Source organism: Heptranchias perlo, chromosome 33 (genome assembly GCF_035084215.1).
Source record: "Heptranchias perlo isolate sHepPer1 chromosome 33, sHepPer1.hap1, whole genome shotgun sequence".
Lineage (NCBI taxonomy): Eukaryota > Metazoa > Chordata > Chondrichthyes > Hexanchiformes > Hexanchidae > Heptranchias > Heptranchias perlo.
The window spans coordinates 15510621-15530896 of NC_090357.1; the positions used below are offsets into that span (position 1 = coordinate 15510621).

A 20276-nucleotide genomic window follows, 5' to 3' on the forward strand; every position below is an offset into this window, starting at 1 on the left:
AATGTGTAGTTATTTAATGTCCAGTATTTATATAATGCATTGTACTTAAATTTTGTGTCTAATTGTACATAGCTGATTGACTATTTGTAGTGGGGTGTCACAGGTCATGCAAGACCTAGAACCCAGAGACATGGTCTACTGCCATCTCAGCCACCTGTGAACAGGACTCTCCAAATATTATGTTTTTAGGGAATGGCTACTGCCATCCTCTGCTGATTCTAAACTGGACAGGGAAGTAGAACTTACAAAAAGGAAGTACTGGCATACTCTTGAGTGCTTAATTTTATCAAAATTCATTTCAAATCCTGGTGTTTTATTCCACCACCCAAAAAAAGTGTCACACACATACAATAACTCTAAGCTTATGTAGGCAGAGTTTACTAGATTGCCAACACATATTAGTAAGTGTACAAATATTCTTTTCTTTTTTTAATTTAAATTATTTTTTTTTAATAAAGAGTTCCACACAAGTTATGCAATAAGTTAGGTATATAATACCTTACATATATGTGCAGTGTGCTAGTAAAGTTGTGCATACTAGGGAGAAAACTTCAGTAACATTCAGAGTTTATGGGACAACAAAGTAGACCATACTACATCTTTAGCACCTGCTACAGATGATGTGGAGATGCCGGTGATGGACTGGGGTGGACAAATGTAAGGAATCTTACAACACCAGGTTATAGTCCAACAATTTTATTTTACAATCACAGGCTTTCGGAGATTATCTCCGTGAGTGAGTGATTCTCAAATCGCATATCTTATATTAGGCTGGGACACACTCACACCAATCAAAGGTGTCGTTGGTGTTCAGACAGGTTAGCCACAGAAAACAGTTCTGAATACACAATGGGTCAGGTTACAAAGCCAGAGAAAGAGACCCGAAAGGCAGAGAGAGAGAGAGAGAGAGAGAGAGAGAATGTCCAGTTGTATTAAAAACAGATAACTTTTTTTTTCCCTCAACCGGGATCTTGGGTTCATGTCACGCTACACGTAAGCAGGGGAAAAAAAAAGTTATCTGTTTTTAATACAACTGGACATTCTCTCTCTCTGTGGCTTTGTAACCTGACCCAGTGTGTATTCAGAACTGTTTTCTGTGGCTAACCTGTCTGAACACCAACGACACCTTTGGTTGGTGGGAGCGTGTCCCAGCCTAAGATATGCGATTTGAGAACCTTTCACTCACTTACTCACCTGACGAAGGAGATAATCCCTGAAAGCTTGTGATTTTAAAATAAAATTGTTGGACTATAACCTGGTGTTGTAAGATTCCTTACATTTGCTACAGATGATGACAGAAAGCTTATATACTGTACTATTTACTGTTGTGTTCACCTATAGTGACTACACTTCAAAAGTAATTAAATGTGAAGTACTTTGGGACGTCCCAAGGACTTAAGGTTTGAATTAAGTGCGACTTTTTTCTTTGACTAACACTATATACAAATGTGTACTCTTATTTGACAATTTAAGCCATCTGAGTAAAACATGTACTTTACATATTTTACTCAGATGACTTAAGTTGTCAAATAAGAGCACTCAGCAGTCCCTCAAGTGATGATTCTGTAAGCACTCAGTAGGGGCTGGTTTTGGGGGAAATGGGTGGGGAAGAATGTTCAGCTTCTGAAACATTGATTCGACCTGCTATTTTAAAGGCTCCTTTCAAAATATTTTGGTTTGAGGTGATAATCTAAGTTTTTCCTGACAAATTCTCTCATCTGGACGCAGATAAACAAGAAAGTCATCAAAATACATGGAAAAATACAGAAACAATCTTATCGTAGTCACAAGTTATGAAAGGTACCTTGCACTGTTAGATTAATAGAAACTTCATCAAAACTTTTGACGTCGTGAACTGCAACAACTTCGCAGCGATATACTGCGGTGTCTTTACGAGTCACGTTGCGTATATATATGGACGAACCCTTGAACTCTGCTCGACCTTTCAAGTCTCCTAAAAACAGAACACAGTTCTGAAAAAAATTTAACAACTTGCCTTGATATATCACCTTTAACAAAGACAAACCGTCCCAAGGCGCTTCACAGAAGTGTAATCAGACAAAGATAGCCAAAGGCAGAAATATTAGGAATGGTGACTAAAAGCTTAGTTAAGAAATGGGTTTTAAGGAGGAAGGAGGTGGAGAAACGTAGCGAGAGAATTCTAGTTTCTGGCCTAGAAAGCTGAAGGTACGGCCAGCAATGGCGGGTGAAGGGAGTGAGGGATGCACAGGTCAGAGTTGGAGGATGGCAGAATTCTCGGAGGGTTGTATCGGATATAAATGCAAGTTGTTGTTGTAGGACTGGAATAGGTTACAGAGATAGGGAGGGGTGAGGCAATGAAGGAATTTGAACGAGGATGAGAATTTTACCTTTGGCTCCTGGTCCCTCAACACCTCAAAGTAGGTCGGCAAGCACAGGGTGATGGTTGAGCACGACTTGGTGTGAGATAGGCTATGGGCAGCATAGTTTTGGATAAGCTGAAATTTATGAAGGACACCAGGCTGGACAGGAGAGTACAGGAATAGTCAAGCCTGGAGGTGGCATGAATGAGGGTCTCATCAGATGTGCTGAGGCAGGGGTGGAGACGGTCGATGTTATGGTGATGGAAATAGGCAGTCTTTGTGATGGAGAAGATATGGGATCAGAAACTCAGCTCAAAGTCAAATACAATGCCGAGGTTGCAAACATTCTGGTTCAACCCAAGATAGTGGTAAGGGAGGGTGATGGGGCCCGCAGTGAGAAGCCATTGCTGGAAATGCTCTAGCTACAATTGGCTAGGTAAGAGTGGAGCCAAGCGAGGGCAGTCCCACTAAGCTGGACAATGGAGGAGGATGATGTAGTTGACAATGTCAAAGACTGCAGAGAAGTTGAGAAAGGTGAAGAGGGGTTGTGCATTGTAGTCAGTCTCAGATTTTGATGTCATTTGTGATTATTAGGACTGTTTCATTGCTGTGGCAGGGGCAAAAACTTGATTGGAGAGGTTCAAACAGGGAGCTGGAGGAAACATGGACATGGACTTGAATGTGACAACACATTCAAAGACTGAGAGGAAAGGTAGTTTCTGAATAGCACCTTTCACTAACCCATCATCCCTTTTATTCTTCCTCACAGTTTGCAATAGCTGTTAATTTTGTATTAGCAAACTTAGACATCATTCCTTTTGTGCCCATGTCCAAATCATTTAAACATAAATGGACAAGTCCCAGCACAGGTCCAAGGCACACTCTTATCTGCAACTCACCAATGTAAAAAAAATCCACTTATCACCTTCTCCCCGTTTGTAATTGCATATCCATCTATATATCCATGTAGCTACATTCTCTTTAATGCCACATGTCTTAATATTCTTAGAGTGGCACCTTATCAATTGCTTTCTGAAATCCATATACAACATATCGCATTCCCTTTCATCTATACACAGATTCCCTCAAAAAAATTCAAACAAATTTGTCAAGCATGAGCTACTTTTACAAGTGCATGCTGATTGTTTCTGATATAGTCATGCCTTTCCAGGTGCTCACTAATTTTATTCCAAATTATGATGATACCACAACAGAATGAAGATTAACTGGCTTATCCCTTCCCTTTCCAGAACTGGGGTATAACATTTGCTATCCACCAATCTTTTGGCTCAACTGCAGTTTCCAAATATTTTATGATCTGAATGATCCTATTATAGCACATTCATAAAAGACAAAAAATACCAGTTGTTATAGAAATTTTGTATCTTAGCACCAATTGATCGTCTGTGCCCATATTATACTCTTAGTTCCTCATTTTACCTGTCTAACCAGCCCACTGATGACAATTTTCTATGAGATATAAATCAGGACAAAAAGTATATGATACAAAATAAGATGGTTATGGGGCAGGATGTGCACTTGTTTCACCACTCATAGGTGTACCTGTCCTCCAAAAAAGAAAAAATTAGGACTGCACGTGCAAGTCTTTAAATTCACCCCAAATACCTATTATATAAAATCGGTCCACACCTTGTAACTGTTGATCATAATATACAAAATCCGTGCCAGCGTTCAATTTCTTCCATTCGATACGATTATCAGATGTATGGGAACTGACAATGCAGGATAACGTTACACCTGGAAGAAAATCTTAGGATTAGATTTTATTAAAGTTTTCTTTTAAAATACAGAAAGTTCATACGATTCCTTGAATGTGAATTTTTGTCTTCAAAAAGGAGAAGAATCTCAGATAATCTCAACATTGGGGAATGGAATGCTTTCCATTTTGGGCATCCAGTATTGCCACCAACCATTGCAAATCAAGCACAGTGAAATCAGAGGTTTCCTTACTTTGCACCAACAATGTGCCCCAGTTCCAACTTAAGAATACTCCCAACTGTACCAATGTGACATTCTTCCAATTCCAACACAGGCCATCGTGGGGCCTTAGTGAGATTACCAATTAGGGGCAATTTGTGCTGTGAACATGCCCACTAAGAACTAGACCGACTGCTCAAACTCATTTCACACATGACTCTTTACCAACTGACCAAAGAGACCTCTACCGCATCAAATGAACCGAAGTCCCAGATATGGAAAAAGTATCTAACTCATTACACTATCCAGTATCTGCAGATGAGAATATGAATTCTCATTTTAGTAAAAAGTGTTCTAAAGGATGATTGCTTCGACTTTCTAGCCACTGAATGTGTTTTGCAAAAATTAATTAGGAAAAAGTAGAAAAGAGCAGGAATTCAATAAGCACAAAAACATTGAAGTACTTTTCAAAAATTAAGTACAGGTTTTTTCTGGCTTTTCCTGGGCCAACTTTAAATGAAAATATTCACAGAAAATAATTGTTATACGAAAATGGTTCACTATACAGGTTGAACACATCATTTGTCCAAATATTCACATGGTAAACATTTTTCCTTAAGGTATCTGTTGGGAGGTACATTTTATCTTGCTCTTCCAAGTCTTCATGCTCCACACTGAATTTTCAAATCTCATCTACCATAATTTGTTTCCTGGTGCAGCAAAACAGATTATAGGAGGAAGAGTTCTAGACAGAGGGGAATCTTGGGGACAGAAAGCGGGTGGAGAGAGAAAATATGGACTAGGTTAGGTTTAAGTCTTAACTGAAGCAAAACAATTATTTATTTGAAAAAAAACAGCTCGACATTTCACAATAAATTATAACACTAGGTTTTGTAACACATTGTGACAAAGATTTGAATTTTTTTTTAAATGACAGGGATGTCTTAACGTCTCATTACAAATCATACTTGTCTACAGATTTACGAAGGAGCATGAACAACGAGAGAGAGAGAGAGAGAGAGAGAGACAGACACACAAAAACATACACGTACAAATGCAAGAAATACAACAAGAGTGCAAAATGTGTAGTATGAATTGTTTGAACTTGCTGGAGGTGGGGAAAACAGCTGTACTTACTGTCAAACTCGTTCACCACAGGGGTTGGATTCAATGATGTTACAGTCACTGCCCATATTTTACAACCTGAACAGGAAATGAACACAAAATATAATTTCTATGGACAATTTTTCACAAATATTAGCAACTAAGTTGCCTCTAACAACCCTAAAACTAGGCAATACTAATATCAATATGGTCTCTTAACATGAGTATTGAACAGTAAAATCTAAAGTTGTGGTCAGAGGATGAAAATGACTTTTGAATAGCCAGATTTTCTCACAGTAACACTGTTTTTTGTGCCAGTCTTGCCATCCTCACTCCTGCTGGTGTTGGAAGACAATAACTTACAGCATGCAAAGCTATTTCGACACTCAGATACTCATATTTCAGAAAACAACATTTTCGGTTACAGTATATGAGCAATTTGAGACATGACATGGTAAGTGCAGCATGTTTGGGAGGAAAAAGGTGACTTGGACCTATGGTTCCCAAAGCTCTCCACCACTAGGGTTTTCTTGTGTCATTTCTGGGTCTGTTATATACTAATTGATTTTCTATCACCAGACAGGGGGAGGGAGACACAGTTTACAAAAGGGAATGGCCAATCTTGCTGTTAATTAAAACATTCCACTCCAAAATCTTACATTGCGTACCAACTGCCAATAAAAATAAAACTGGAATTCAAAACTAATACAACAGTAAAACCACAACCAGCATCCATGTTCTCAAAACTACTATGCCACATAAAGTCCCCAGTTCTGGAACCTGTGTGTTTACAGTAATATCAAAACTTACAATTTACAACCACTTCTTGTTTTAAACAACCCTCTAACAGACTATTATCTCCCAACAGTTGATATACCAGACTTAATAATGTTTTTGGGTATATTTTAAAAAAGCATTGCGGCTAATTATGTACCTTAGAAACTGTACTATAATGGCTTTACAGCAGCTGACCAATAAACAATGGAAACGCACTCATACACTGGAGTCACTGTGTAAGAAAAACCCAACAGTACCATTTGACTATTATTTTTTCTTTTTCTGAGCATAACTAACACAATTTGTCAAATTGATTGTGCTACATTTAGCCTGTGAGAAAGACGAGTTTAGCTAAACTTCTTGAGAGTTAGCAGGCAATTTCATCTTTTATTTCAGATGTTGTGCTTTGCTTTGAATAATAACAGTATAATAACAGTAAAACAGGACCTCATGAATAGATCAATTATTTCCTTGCATTTTGCCAGGTTAGATACTAACGTACAATTTAATTTCAGGTATGGGAGCTATTGAAAGAGTTCCTGAGGCTTGTGGTTTGAAAAATAATTCAATACATAACAACTTGCATTTATATAGCCCCTTTAACGTAGGAAAACATCCCAAGGCACTTCACATCAAACAAGATTTAACACCAAGCCACATAAGGACAGGTGACCAAAAGCTTATTCAAAGAAGTAGGTTTTAAGGAGCGTCTTAAAGTAGGAGACAGAAGTAGCGAAGCAGAGGTGTTTAGGAAGGGAATTCCAGAGCTTAGGGCCTACGCAGCTGAAGGCACGGCCGCCAACGGTGCAGCGATTAAAATTGGTGATGAGTGAGAGGAGGAGGAGACAAAGCAAGAAAAACAAGAGAGTGAGACACAGACAGACAGTGCGAGAACTACATGTTTTTATGTTGTTGACCTGTACTACAATTACCATGTTATTAAACACACACTTCTATATGCAATTGTGTCTGGAGTTTTTATTTGAAAGAGGCTGAAAATCCCATTACCCAGTAAATGGGACTTATATTGTTATACTCAGGAGGTCTCCTACAGCAGTGCCGTATTTATTCTCACCCACAATTACATGGAAACCAAGGGCACGGTTCTGGAGATTCAAAGAATGCAAAATCTGCCACCTAGAAGGCTTCAGGAAAGTTGCATGTCTGAGTGCAAAAACATCAACTTTTAAGCTAAGTGAGCTATATTGCTACAAAAGTGTGTGTCTTGGGTGCCCACATATTAACAAAATACAGAGAGAGACAGGTATATATTAAACATATAAATATGCCAGACTTTTTGTCTGTCCAAGTTAATGCATTTTCCTCTTAATTGGCCCTCAATATTCCACACAGTAGTGTAAATTGTTATTCTAGATTAACAGATTATGAACTGAACCTGGTGAAGCATAAAGCAAAAATTTGGTCCAGCTGTTCATTCCAGAACTCTTAGCACCAATGACACTGTCAGAGAAATATTGATTCTAAGCAGTGTTCATACAACAGTTTGCATTATAAATTTCATGAATGTGAAGAGGGTTTTCAGCTGCAGAATGATGCTCAAAAGTGGCATAGCTACACACAGTATTCCACCGGGGGCAGTCATGTTTTTAAATTAACAGTCGAGATCGGAATTGATAGCTGAAGTCTTTACTGGCTACCATGAGGACCAACTTCCTGTTTTTCTAACAGAAGATGAACTGGATTTTGGTTTTAAAATGGAGCTATTACTATTTGCTGACTAAACTTGAATAAATACTGGTATTTAGGATGACAAAAAGGGATATGTTGCTAAACACAGAGGTGACTGTGAATAAATCAAAACAACAGATGTATGTGGAGGAGGGGGGGTAAAGAAAGAGAGAGAGAGAAAAAAATGGAAGAGTCCAAACACCATTTGCAACTTTTACATATACTCCTGTTACACAGTTTGAAACTATTTTCCAATTCAGAACTTGTGTTACAGAATCGCACAGCAGTTAATGAAATTTCAAAAGATTATATTATTCTATTCAAGTAATACCATGAGAAAACATCACACAATTCTTCACTTTTCCCCCCCCCAATTCAAAATTGTGTTTTGCATTGGAAATTTAAACAAAATCTTTCCTATGAAGCTTACACAATGTATAGGGCAAATAAAGAAATGTCAGAAAATAGTTCCCCTTGTATACTTTAATAAAAACTGAAAATGGAGAGTTTTAATCTAGAATTCATTGCATTCCCTTTAAAATCAAATGTGATTTTACATCCTAAAACTAAATTAAGAATCTTTCCGTATCAGTAGCAAGCTAACTGAAGTGAAACTTTTGAATAGTTTATTCCATGAACAATTTACATCATTACCACATAATACATACTTCCTGGTTTAACTAATTGTAACTACTTTGAAATAATACGTATTCCATTATTGCTGGATATTTTTACAAAATGTGTAAATTCACATGCTGATTGCAACTGATGCAACCTTGGATAAGGAATTGCTTCCACCAAAAAATGTACAAGTGCTGGAAATCAAACAGAAACAGCAAATGCTGGATTATGCCTGATAAGGGTCCCACCCAACTCATTAACTTAATTTTTTTTCAAATGCTGATGACTAATTTGATGTGCATTTCTAGCATTTCTTGTTCTTACTCCTTTTACTAATGAATGGCTACTATACCTTTTCCCTCTTCAGCTTAATAAAACAGATTTTAAACAGATAAGTGTTTCAAGGTTCTTTGTTTTATCATTCAGTTCTAGTTATTTTTGAGGTGGATTCTATTGTTGGAACCACTTTTTTTGTAGACATACTTTATGGTTGTTTATTCTGTGCTTATTTTCTGCAGTTACAATTGTTTTTAGCCCAATAGAAACCGGTACAGTACTTTGAAATACATCTGAATAGTTTACTTTTCTAAATTACAAATCCAAAAGTACAGTAATATTCTAAATCACTTGAAAATGGATATAATGCAAGTTCAATAAAGCTGCATCCATACGAGAATTTGTAGATGATGATCTTCAAGCAATTATGGCACGTGGTCCTAGCCTATGATTGAGGAAAACAAAACTGAAATGAATTCTAAAGATACTTCCTGACAATACATGATTAAATATAGTGTGACTAGGGCAAAAACAGTGCTATAAAATATCCTAAGACATGTGACACTGATTTAATTTCTCACCAGATCAATTTGGCAGCCATACTGAGCATTTGGATTTACTCATCATTCACTGAAAGTTTCTAGTCATTGAGAACATGTTATCTGCAAAGTTATCAAATCATAGAGGATATAGATGTAAATAGGCTACTTGAATATACGATAAGAACTGGTGGTCGCAGGTTTATAGTTAACAAGCCTCAGATGAGGCTAATAAAAAATATTCTTCCCACCAAAGTAGTGAATACTTGCAAAAAAACAGTTGAAGCTGTGATGCATTATTCCTGAAAAAAGAGCTGGATAACTGGGAATGAGGTCACAGATTACAAGGGTAGGTAGAGATAGATAATCAGATACTCCAAGGGACTGATAATTCTGTGCTAATGGGGCAAAAGTAAAACGTTTGTAGGGGGCGGCAGGTCAGGGTTGAGTACCAGATATGTCAGGAGTTTGATTTAATTCACTTTGCGATCAAGGAGTATTAAAACAGAATATCCCCACAGGTGATTAAATTAGTGGGTTAAGTACATGGTCTTTGAAAGCAGTAGGCTTGATGGACCAAATAAGAATGCATAGAATGAGTGAAGCCTCTGTTTTCAAAACTGGAATTAAAAATGGGGTTGGGAGAAGGATGAGTTTTTTATCCCTTACTTGTCCATTTGTAGTCAATGGGCAGGAAATCTGGCCCACGGTTGTTAAATACTAAAACTCATCCCATTTTGAGTTATGTTATGGGTCTAGTTAAAACCCTGTATATTGAGATTCAAGAACAACTTAAATAGTTTTCAAATAAACGAAGATTGGTTTGCAGCTTTAGTAGTTCACCATTGCATTGTATTAGAATTCCTGTTTGGAATTCAAGGCATAAGGTTATGTGAATTTGACTTTCACTGTTGGCATTTGATACATTTAGATGGCAGTTAAACACTGGCAGGAGAGGGGTCATCAATCTTAAAATGATTTTTTCCAAAAAATGACTGCAATCTCATCTTTAACATTTAAATTCAGGTTTATAACTAGTTCTGTAGTGAATTCAATTTGTTTTGGCCTCCAAGTGGTCCAAACTTATTATTTCATGCTCCATAAAGCATTCAGTGTGAATAGTGTGTCATCTACTGGAAAATTTAAAAAAATGTTATAAACAGTAGAAGACTGATTAAAATCTATACAAATGTAATTATGTTAAATTCACTTATTAGCAAGACTGGGTTTTTAGCTATTATTAATTTATGAGTGGCGGTGTAGCCTTAAATCAGGACACCCACCCTTTAATGGTGGAAGTTATTAAACTGAAGAAACATGGAGTAGGTGCTACGTTATATACGGACGTGTACAAGATAGATATGAAAATAGAAAAAGTAAATTCAGAATATTACTTCAAATTGCAAGAGTAGAACAAGGGACACAGATTCAAATTAGTAAAAAGTAAATTTAGGATTGATATCAGGAACTTTTTTTGCACGCAGAAAGCGATTACTATATGGAATAGACTTTCAGATAGAATAGTGAAGGCAAAAACAGAAGGCATTTAGTAAGCAATTGGATGCCACAATGGAGTGGGGGGGGGGGGGGGGTACTTCCAGATCTCTCTGGGTAGATGAATTTTGATGACATACGAACATACGAATTAAGAGCAGGAGTAGGCCATTTGGCCCCTCGAGCCTGCTCTGCCATTTGATAAGATCATGGCTGATCTGATTGCGACCTCAAACCTACTTTCCCGTCTACCAACTATAATCTTTGACTCCCTTGTTAATCAGGAATCTATCTAGCTCAGCCTTAAAAATATTCAATGACCTTGCCTCCACCGCTCTCTGGAGAAGGGAGTTCCACAGACTCACAAGAGAAAAAAATTTATCCTCATCTCCATACGAACATACAATAACCAAATGGCCTTCTCTGCCATTACTATCTTTTGTTGGGTGCATTTTTACTTTGTAAATCCCTCCATTCACCTGTGTTGAAAATTACTGACACAGCCAGAGAATGGTATTGAGAGTCTGATTCCTTCAATTTTAGCCCAGTCCAAAATGCTGATTCCCATTAAAGGGACTGATCTGGCACACATAAACCACTTTATAGCAGAGAGCTGGGTGAATTCTTTTAAACAGAAATTACTCCAAGCTTTCCTTCCTTGTTAAATAACGAGCAAATCTTATGGCAAGTACAACAAATGTATAAACTTTTCAAACATACAGTCAGATTTTAAGTATCATTAGTTTAATATACTTGTAAGCCAGTTTTATAAAAAAACTAACTGGCATTTGAAGTTTGATAAAAATTGCATAAAGTTATACAAGAACATTTTAATCTTACTTATCTTAATACACTGTACTGGAAGTTGTGATGTGCAGAGATTCAGTTTTCAATTATTGCAAACTGTTTAAATGTTTTGGTTCCCGACTTTTAACAGTCTGGACTAAAAAGCTAAACTCATTATATCCGAACAACGATTCGGTTTTTCCACTCGTGTTTAAGACTGAAGGATAACAGCTGCTCTCTGAAATTCATAGCAAACTAGAATGTCAACATGGAAGGTTTTCACATTTTTAAAATTAAACTTCATAAATTAACTTGTGCTGGTGATTAAACACAGCTTAGCTTTTCTGCGCTTTAATAGTTATCCTAATCAAGCTAAAAAGGAGAAACAAACCAAAAATACCAGGACTTTGTGGGCGCTATATCGGGCCGTGTAGCGCCCGTTGTTTCGGCGTTACACGGCCTCTCCGACATACAAGATGGCGTGTTGGATGTGCACGCACGTTTCCAGCGTGACGTGTGCCAGATGCCATCTTGGTATAGGAGTTAGTGCAGGCACAGATAACGAATGCTGGAATCATGTAAAGTAGGGAGAAAATGGCTTCAGTTGCAACGCTGATTTAAAGTGATAAGTCCCAAAATGTTAACACTCAACTCAATGCACAGTCTTAACTCCGACCATTTGAACATGTCTTAGAGTGCCCGGGAGGACCCCCCACCAGCGTTATTTAAAAGGGACCATGCAGGATTTACAGGTTAATGGCTGGATTTATTGCTTCTGGCTGTCGAGACATTTCTAACTGTTTTTGGAGGTCTCCTATACTTGAATACTAGGATGCGGGGACTTAGCCTAATATTTAGAGCCAGGACGTGCAGGGGTGAAGTTAGGAAATGCTTCTACACGCAAAGGGTGGGAGACGTTTGGAACGCTGTTCTGCAGACGGCAGTTGATGCTAGCTCACTTGTAAATGTTAAATCTGAGATTGATAGATTTCTGTGAACTAAGGGTGTTAAGAGATATGGGGCTAAGGCAGATATATGGAGTTAGGTCACAGGTCCACCGTGATTTCATTGAACGGTGGAACAAGCTCAAGGAGCTAAATGCCACTGCCACCTCCTGATATGCGCCACCTTCTCCAAGAAAGCAGGACACGTGTCTGGGTGATGTGCCTGTCAAGGTTGAACAGCTGCCAGTGTGTGTGGCCTGAGAGTTGTGGGTGGGCGGCTTGAAACAGTGGTAATGTGTAAGAGTGAGAGGAAGCATCTGGTTGGAAGAGTTGAGTACTGATGGAAAGAGTTTCTTGGTATGAGGGTGATGGGGGGTGTAGTGCGCGGTGCAGTTGGTAGGAGACGCCACTTGACAGTGACCTCACTCACCTTGACCACTCATGTCAAAACATTGAACTTCTTCCTGCACTGCATCAATGTTCATGATGCTGTGCGCCTGGCATTGACTTCGTCCCCTGCTGCCTCTTGGATATATGTGTGGAGGGCCTCTTGTTCCCCCAACCCACCCCGGCAGATATAGGATGTCCCTCCTTCTGTCCACCTCTTGCACCAAGGTCTCTAGTGCATCAGCAGAGAACCTTGGTGCACGCACTCTCGCAGGCCTGGTACTAACTCAGATGGGCAGATTGGTGAGGTCCGGTGCGCTGATTGGAGGATGTGGGATTTAGTAGTGTGCAACCTTTATTCAACATTTTAACATAACTCATCAGTGTGTAAACATAGGGATGGGACCTGCATCTTTGTTTTACGTATGCGATGTCTGATCTCCATTCAGACAGCAGACTGTTGTTTTCAGCAAATAACAGGTACCAGCTACCATTAAGAGATTTCTAAGAAACATCCTCCCTTTAAGAGATTGAGCTCTCCCTGGTGATGGAAAGTGCGAATTGCATTGATTTCACGTGCAAGCCCCAGAATGGAAAGCTGATTGAAGGGGATTTCTCGGGCTGGCCCAAACTCAGGTACTGCCTACGCAGGGGTCATTGGGCACGGGATAATAGCGCATCATGCAACCAGTGCCCAAAAATGGCCCTTATCCAATTTTTCCCCCCTATGTATTTCACCCAGTTGCAGTGGACAACCTGAAACTGATTCACAAAATGCAATTTCTCTAAAGTAATTAACAGCTGGAAAACACATCCATTTTCAAATTTGCTTTTACTATGCAGCTAGTTTTTCAAAAAATGTAACCCTTGCTGGGAAATCAAACGTGGTGGGTCAGACAACTCTTCTTTCACACTTGAGAGCTGAGTTTAAATCCAGTTCCCAGTGAGCATGAGCCCAGCTATCCATAACTTAACACAAATTGGCAGTAAATGGCACTCAGACTGGCCCAGATGGGCAACTGAGGCTGTCAATGGAAATATTAGTGGTGAAATTTGTAGTTTCTTCCTGGTTGGGATAATGTATTTTCCCCATGGTGCCTGACATCAAAAAAATCTGTTCCAACTCTCACTTTGTTAAGCCAAAAAGGTTTCTCAGAAATATAAAGCAGCAGCTCGGATTCTTCAAAAATGAGTTAGAACTTGGAACTACAATAGATAATCAAGAATGGTTTAATGTATTAAATGCGTGATGTGCTGCAGCCTTTATTTCACTTTCCTAAAAGTTAAGCTTATCGGCACTAATTCAGTTGGTAGCACTCCCACCCAAGTCAGAGGCTGCGAGTTCAAGTCGTGCTCCAGAACTTCAGCACATAGTCGAGTGCAGTACCGAAGGATTGCTGCATTGTCAGACGTGCTATCTTTTGGATGTGATATAAAACCAAGGCCCCTTCAGCCTATTTGAGTGATGCAGAAGATCCTATGGCACTATTCAAAGAGGACGGAGTTCTCAGTGGTTGGATGAATGTTGGCCAGGACACTATCACCAAAACAGATTAATTGGCTATTTATGTAATTTGCTGTTTACAGGACCTTATTGTGTGCATATTGGCTACTATATTAGTCTAGATAACAATAACTATGTTTCAAAATTAATTCATTACCTGTGAAGCACTTTGAGGCAGACGTCCTGAGGACATGAAAAGCACAATATAAATATAAAATCTTTCTTTCTTGTTACATTGAAAATTTGTAACTAAGGCAAAATCAGCACAAATATACTAATATATTAAAATTGCAGCTACAGTAGAAACAGAGCTAAAGTTACTTCAGAGTTTGTTTAGAAACTTGTGACAGGAGTTAAAAATAAAAATTGCTTGCAGTATGTTCATATTAACAAATGGATTTTTTTTTAAGCACCTGACTCAGTATAGATCAGATTTTTGAAAAACTTTTTGCTATCTATGTGAAGTTAGACTGCTTTGGTAGTGGTAGTACTCTTGCCTTAGAGTCAGAAGGTTCAAGCCCCACTCCAGACACTTCAGCACATAATCTAAGTTGGCACTTTTGGACACTACTGAGAGTACACTGTACTGTCGGAGATGCCGTCTTTCAGATGAGACGTTAAGCCTTCTCAGGTGAACGTAAAAGACCCCACAGCACTATTCCAAGGGCAAAGGAGTTCTCCCGGTACCCTGGCCAATATTTATCCCTCATTTATTTTCATTGTTCTCTGCGGGACATTACAATGTTTCCTACATTACAACAAAGACTACAATTCAAAAGTACTTCATCGGCTGTAAAGCGCTTTGAGACATCCGAGATTGTGAAAGGCACATCAATGCAAGTTCTTTCTTTGCTTTATCATTACTCCAACGCATAGCAGGCATTCCATGTTATAATTATAAGTTACTACTCAAGCCTACACAATAAATATATACACATACACACATCATGACCACGAGAGGGAGGGTATAATTACAGGATGACAAATTTGCATAGGCAGTTTCCATTATAAATGTGGACAGGAATTAGAATGGAAATATGTAAAAATAAGGACAGAATGTATGACTTCAAAATGGGAACTGAATTACGTTTGCACAGCCTGGTCTAATTATCCCCATATTTCCTTTCCACTTGAAGCCTACTCTTGGTCTTGACTCCCCATATGCAATGCCATTGGAGGACAGCAATATACTAAATTTGCTATGTCATATACCATTTATTGGAGCATCACCATTCTGTTATAAAGCTAACTGTCACAGTCATACCAGCAGCTGCACATTTTTTCCCCCATTAGATGCTTCTGAACCCTGTGCCTAAACCTATAGCACCACCTAAAGTACTTTTTGTCCTGACTTTCTACAGGCCAACAGAGCAGGAATCCACTAGTTAGGATAATATTTGAGCAGTAGTTTAAGCGAATGCAACAACACAATTTTGGATACCATGCAAGTTCCCAGTATACCATATCATTTTTGGTTTTAATATCCATGTGCGCTGCCTGAAGCACGTGCCTTCCACAAATGACCAAGAAAAGTAGAGACAACAAGCAACACCACTGAACACTTGGAAAAAAAATAAGCTTTGCCCTTTTGTCTAAAATTTGCTGAAGTTCCTAATGTACCACAATGTTAACTCTCACTCGCAAAAAAAGTTATTTTATAAAGCACTAAACACAAAATAATATTTTGTGGAAAGGAAGGTTCAAAATTGCTTTTGCATCTTTTGGGAACTGTACTAAACTTTGAAGGTGAATAAAAAGCATTAGTAGTGTAATAGAAAGGTTCAAGCAAAGAATTTCAATAAATCCAACATATTTGTGAATAGTCCAAGTTTTCAAATAGAACAAAAAAAGACAAAAAGTTGAGTAGAATTTTTCTTATTATTCGTTCATGGGATGTGGGCGTCGCTGGCAAGGCTAGCATTTATTGCCCATCCCTAATTGCCCTCAAGAAGGTGGTGGTGAACCGCCTTCTTGGACCTCTGCAGTGGGTGTGGTGAAGATTCTCCAACAGTGCTGTTAGGAAGGGAGTTCCAGGGTTTTGACCCAGCGATGAAGAAACGGCGATATATTTCCAAGTCGGAATGGTGTGTGACTTGGAAGGGAATGTGCAGGTGGTGGTATTCCCATGTGCCTGCTGCCCTTGTCCTTCTAGGTGGTAGAGGTTGCGGGTTTGGGAGGTGCTGTCAAAGAAGCCTTGACGAGTTGCTGCTGTGCATCCTATGGATGGTACACACTGCAGCCACAGTGCGCCAGTGAAGGGAGTGAATGTTTAGGGTGGTGGATGGGGTGCCAATTAAACGGGCTGCTTTGTCCTGGATGGTGTCGAGCTTCGAGTGTTGTTGGAGCTGCACTCATCCAGGCAAGTGGACAGTATTCCATCACAATCCTGACTTGCGCCTTGTAGATGGTGGAAAGGCTTTGGGGAGTCAGGTGGTGAGTCACTTGATGCAGAATACCCAGCCTCTGACCTGCTCTTATAGTCACAGTATTTATGTGGCTGGTCCAGTTAAGTTTCCGGTCAATGGTGACCCCCCAGGGTGTTGTTGGTGGGGGATTCGGAGATGGTAATGCCGTTGAATGTCAGGGAGAGATGGTTAGACACTCTCTTGTTGGAGACAGTCATTGCCTGGCACTTGTCTGGCATGAATGTTACTTGCCACTCATCAGCCAAAGCCTGGGTGTTGTCCAGGTCTTGCTGCACGCGGGCACGGACTGCTTCATTATCTGAGGGGTTGCGAATGGAACTGAACACTCTGCAATCATCAGCGAACATCCCCATTTCTGACCTTATGATGGAGGGAAGGTCAGCGATGAATCAGCTGAGGATGGTTGGGCCTAGGACACTGCCCTGAGGAACTCCTGCAGCAATGTCCTTAGGCTGAGATGATTGGCCTCCAACAACCAATACCATCTTTCCTTTGTGCTAGGTATGACTCCAGCCACTGGGGAGTTTTCCCCGATTCCCATTGACTTCAATTTTACTAGGGCTCCTTGGTGCCACATTCGGTCAAATGCTGCCTTGATGTTAAGGGCAGTCACTCTCACCTCATCTATGAATGGGCCTATACTCTTTGGAGTTTAGAAGACATGATGTGGAGATGCCAGTGATGGACTAGGATGGACAAATGTAAGGAGTTGTACAACACCAGGTTATAGTCCAACAACTTTATTTAAAATCACAAGCTTTCGGAGCTTTGCTCCTTCGTCGAAGGAGCAAAGCTCCGAAAGCTTGTGATTTTAACCTGGTGTTATACGACTCCTTACATGAGTTTAGAAGAATGAGACGTGATCTCATTGAAACATGAGATCCTGAGGGGGCTTGACAGGGTAGATGCTGAGAGGTTGTTTCCCATGGCTGCAGAGTCTCGAACTAAGGGGCATAGTCACAGAATAAGGGGTCAGGCATTTAGGACTGAGATGAGGAGGAAGTTCTTCACTCAGGGTTGTGAATCTTTGGAATTCTCTACCCCAGAGAGCAGTGGATGCTGAGTCCTTGAGTATATTCAAGGTAGAGGTGGATAGATTTTTGGACTCTAGGGGAATCAAGTGATTTGGGGATCGGGCAGGAAAGTGGAGTTGAGCTTGAAGATCAGCCATGATCTGATTGAATGGTGGAGCAGGCTCGAGGAGCTGTATGGTCTACTCCTGTTCCTATTTTTCATGTTCTTACGTAAAACCGGACATGCCTTTTGAAATTATACTGTGGCTCTACCCTTTGTGCCCTGAAATTTATTGTCCTGTCATTTTCTGGATATTCGCTGGCAATTTTCACAAAATAGACTGAAAAATCACGATAATCCAGCAAGCACAAGAGCTACCTGTTGCGCCCATTTCTGTAATTCATTTAAATCTATTCATCAGGGCTTGGCATTAGCAAAAACATTCCAAATGAAAACTGTAAAATCTCAAAATAAAGGCAAGGCCAAAGTCCTATGTTGTCTCATTGAAGAGATTTATTTTAGGAGTAGTTGTGTCAGTGAATATTATAATGCTTTATTGAAAGGAGTACAAAGCAGAATTTCCCGATGGAATCTTTGGATTTGGATATCAGTAACAACTCGGACAAATTATGTCTTAAAAATTCTGAAACCCCTAGATGCACTACTTTTCAGGATTTTTGAGAATTTGCTACAAAATAACAATTTTATTTGTAGATTCTTCAGTGCCTCAGCTTATTTGTTGCCCTGAAAATCTATCGTTAAATTCAAGAATCTCAGCTGTTTAAACACATCCCGGTGTTACAGCTTGAGTAGGCTGTTAATTATCAGTGTCTCAAGCTGTGGTAATATGATGTATTTGAACAGCTGAGATTCTTGAACACATGGACTTTGATGTTCTTGTTGTATTTTTCGCTCTCATTTTAAATCATATCATGCTTAGCCATCTTACATAATCGTGGGACAAGAGGAAAGTAAAATGTCATTTTATGAAAGATCAAATTAATGTCACAAAGTTTAGAAATAAAATGATATTATCCATGGATACCAGCAACCATATAAGTATATTAATGAAATGTTCACAAAACCAGTTGTTTCAGATGACAATACTGCTGTAGTTTAATCCTTGACAGCCGTGGCTCAAAATGTAGCAATGCAATCTTTTTAAACAGCTGACATTTTTCAATATAACAAGCATGTCTTTAGGGTCACACGTGTCCATGAACAATTCCAAACTTCAGTCTGTAATGACACATTCAGGGGTTCATTTTTTTCTGAGAGTCCGTTACAAAGCATCCATATTAATAATGTAGTACACAACCATCTATGGACAAGTTAAAACACTAATTATTTAACTAACAAGTTCAAAAATGAGTTATTTTCTTTCAAAGCTACCCGTTAGAATACAAGGAATACAATGGTGCCAAATTTAGCTTATAAAAAGTGCCCCTCTGTAATTTTTCAAGTCAATTACACCTTACAATTCTTGGAAAATGTGTACATCAAAAGTACAGTGTACCTATTAGATCAGGGACTGAGAAACCAACTAACTGTCTAAAATGTGGCCAGAAAAATTGTGCTGCCATGATTCTGAAACAGTGTTATTGTGAAAATTAGCCTTTTTACATTCTGGAATCTGTAATTTTTTAAGCTTCATTGTAAAGGGAAATCAAATAAGTTAAACATGCCAGTAAATTAGTTGGCCTCCTTCTTCTTGAGGCAACTTCTAATTGCAAGACAAGGCCACCTGCATTTTTAGCTTCCAGCTCCATGCTATGAGAACTGTCTCTGACCTCTCCTGCTATGTTCACTTACTTGATCTTACTGCTCTCCTTGAAAAATTGGGAATAATAAACTGCTCACCTCGTCCCTTTCGTGTGCTGACTTATTTATAGCATGCCTTTCTCTCTGGTCTGGGGCTTCAGTTCTGCTGAGTTCCCCATATGGTATTGTGTAGTTAAACCTTAGTTTCATGTAGGGACTCAATCAAGTAGCCAACTCCCAAACTGCATCAGTTTCATTCCCTGCTAGTCACATTTGTAGACAACTCTCAGAATATATCAGTGTTACTGTGACTGCCTGATGGATTACAACTCCCAGAATACAGATTATGGCTACCACCTTCCACTGAGTCTAATGCTGGACAGGATGGGGCTTACAAATAGACAGTATGTGCCACAATCCATGAATGGCTAATCTTGCTAACAATCATTAAAAAGTTCCAATGATTTAAAGACATGTCCTGATATTTTGACTGTACGAGAGATTTTTCTACTGGATACAGCCTTCTCCAGGGGAATTATGGAATAGCTAACAACATAATTCGGCATATCCCTGGTACTATTAAAACAGGCAATCCCCATCTTCTCGAAAGGTGCAGCAATTTTAAGTTTAAAATTCTGTATCCTATTTCCCTATCCCCAAATAGGACAACATTA

General features: G+C 39.1%; 1 protein-coding gene across 1 annotated transcript in view; it reads right to left on the reverse strand.

Annotated features, from left to right (window-relative positions):
* The window catches only part of jam3b (junctional adhesion molecule 3b), a 59494-nt gene that overhangs the window by 14241 nt on the left and 24977 nt on the right, over positions 1–20276 (reverse strand). Inside the window, exons 2-4 of the mRNA XM_067971023.1 lie at positions 5418–5483; positions 3993–4100; positions 1805–1954 (exon numbers count right to left, since the gene is read on the reverse strand). Of these exons, the coding sequence (XP_067827124.1) occupies positions 1805–1954; positions 3993–4100; positions 5418–5483 (324 nt within the window). The remainder of the gene's footprint in view (positions 1–1804; positions 1955–3992; positions 4101–5417; positions 5484–20276) is intronic.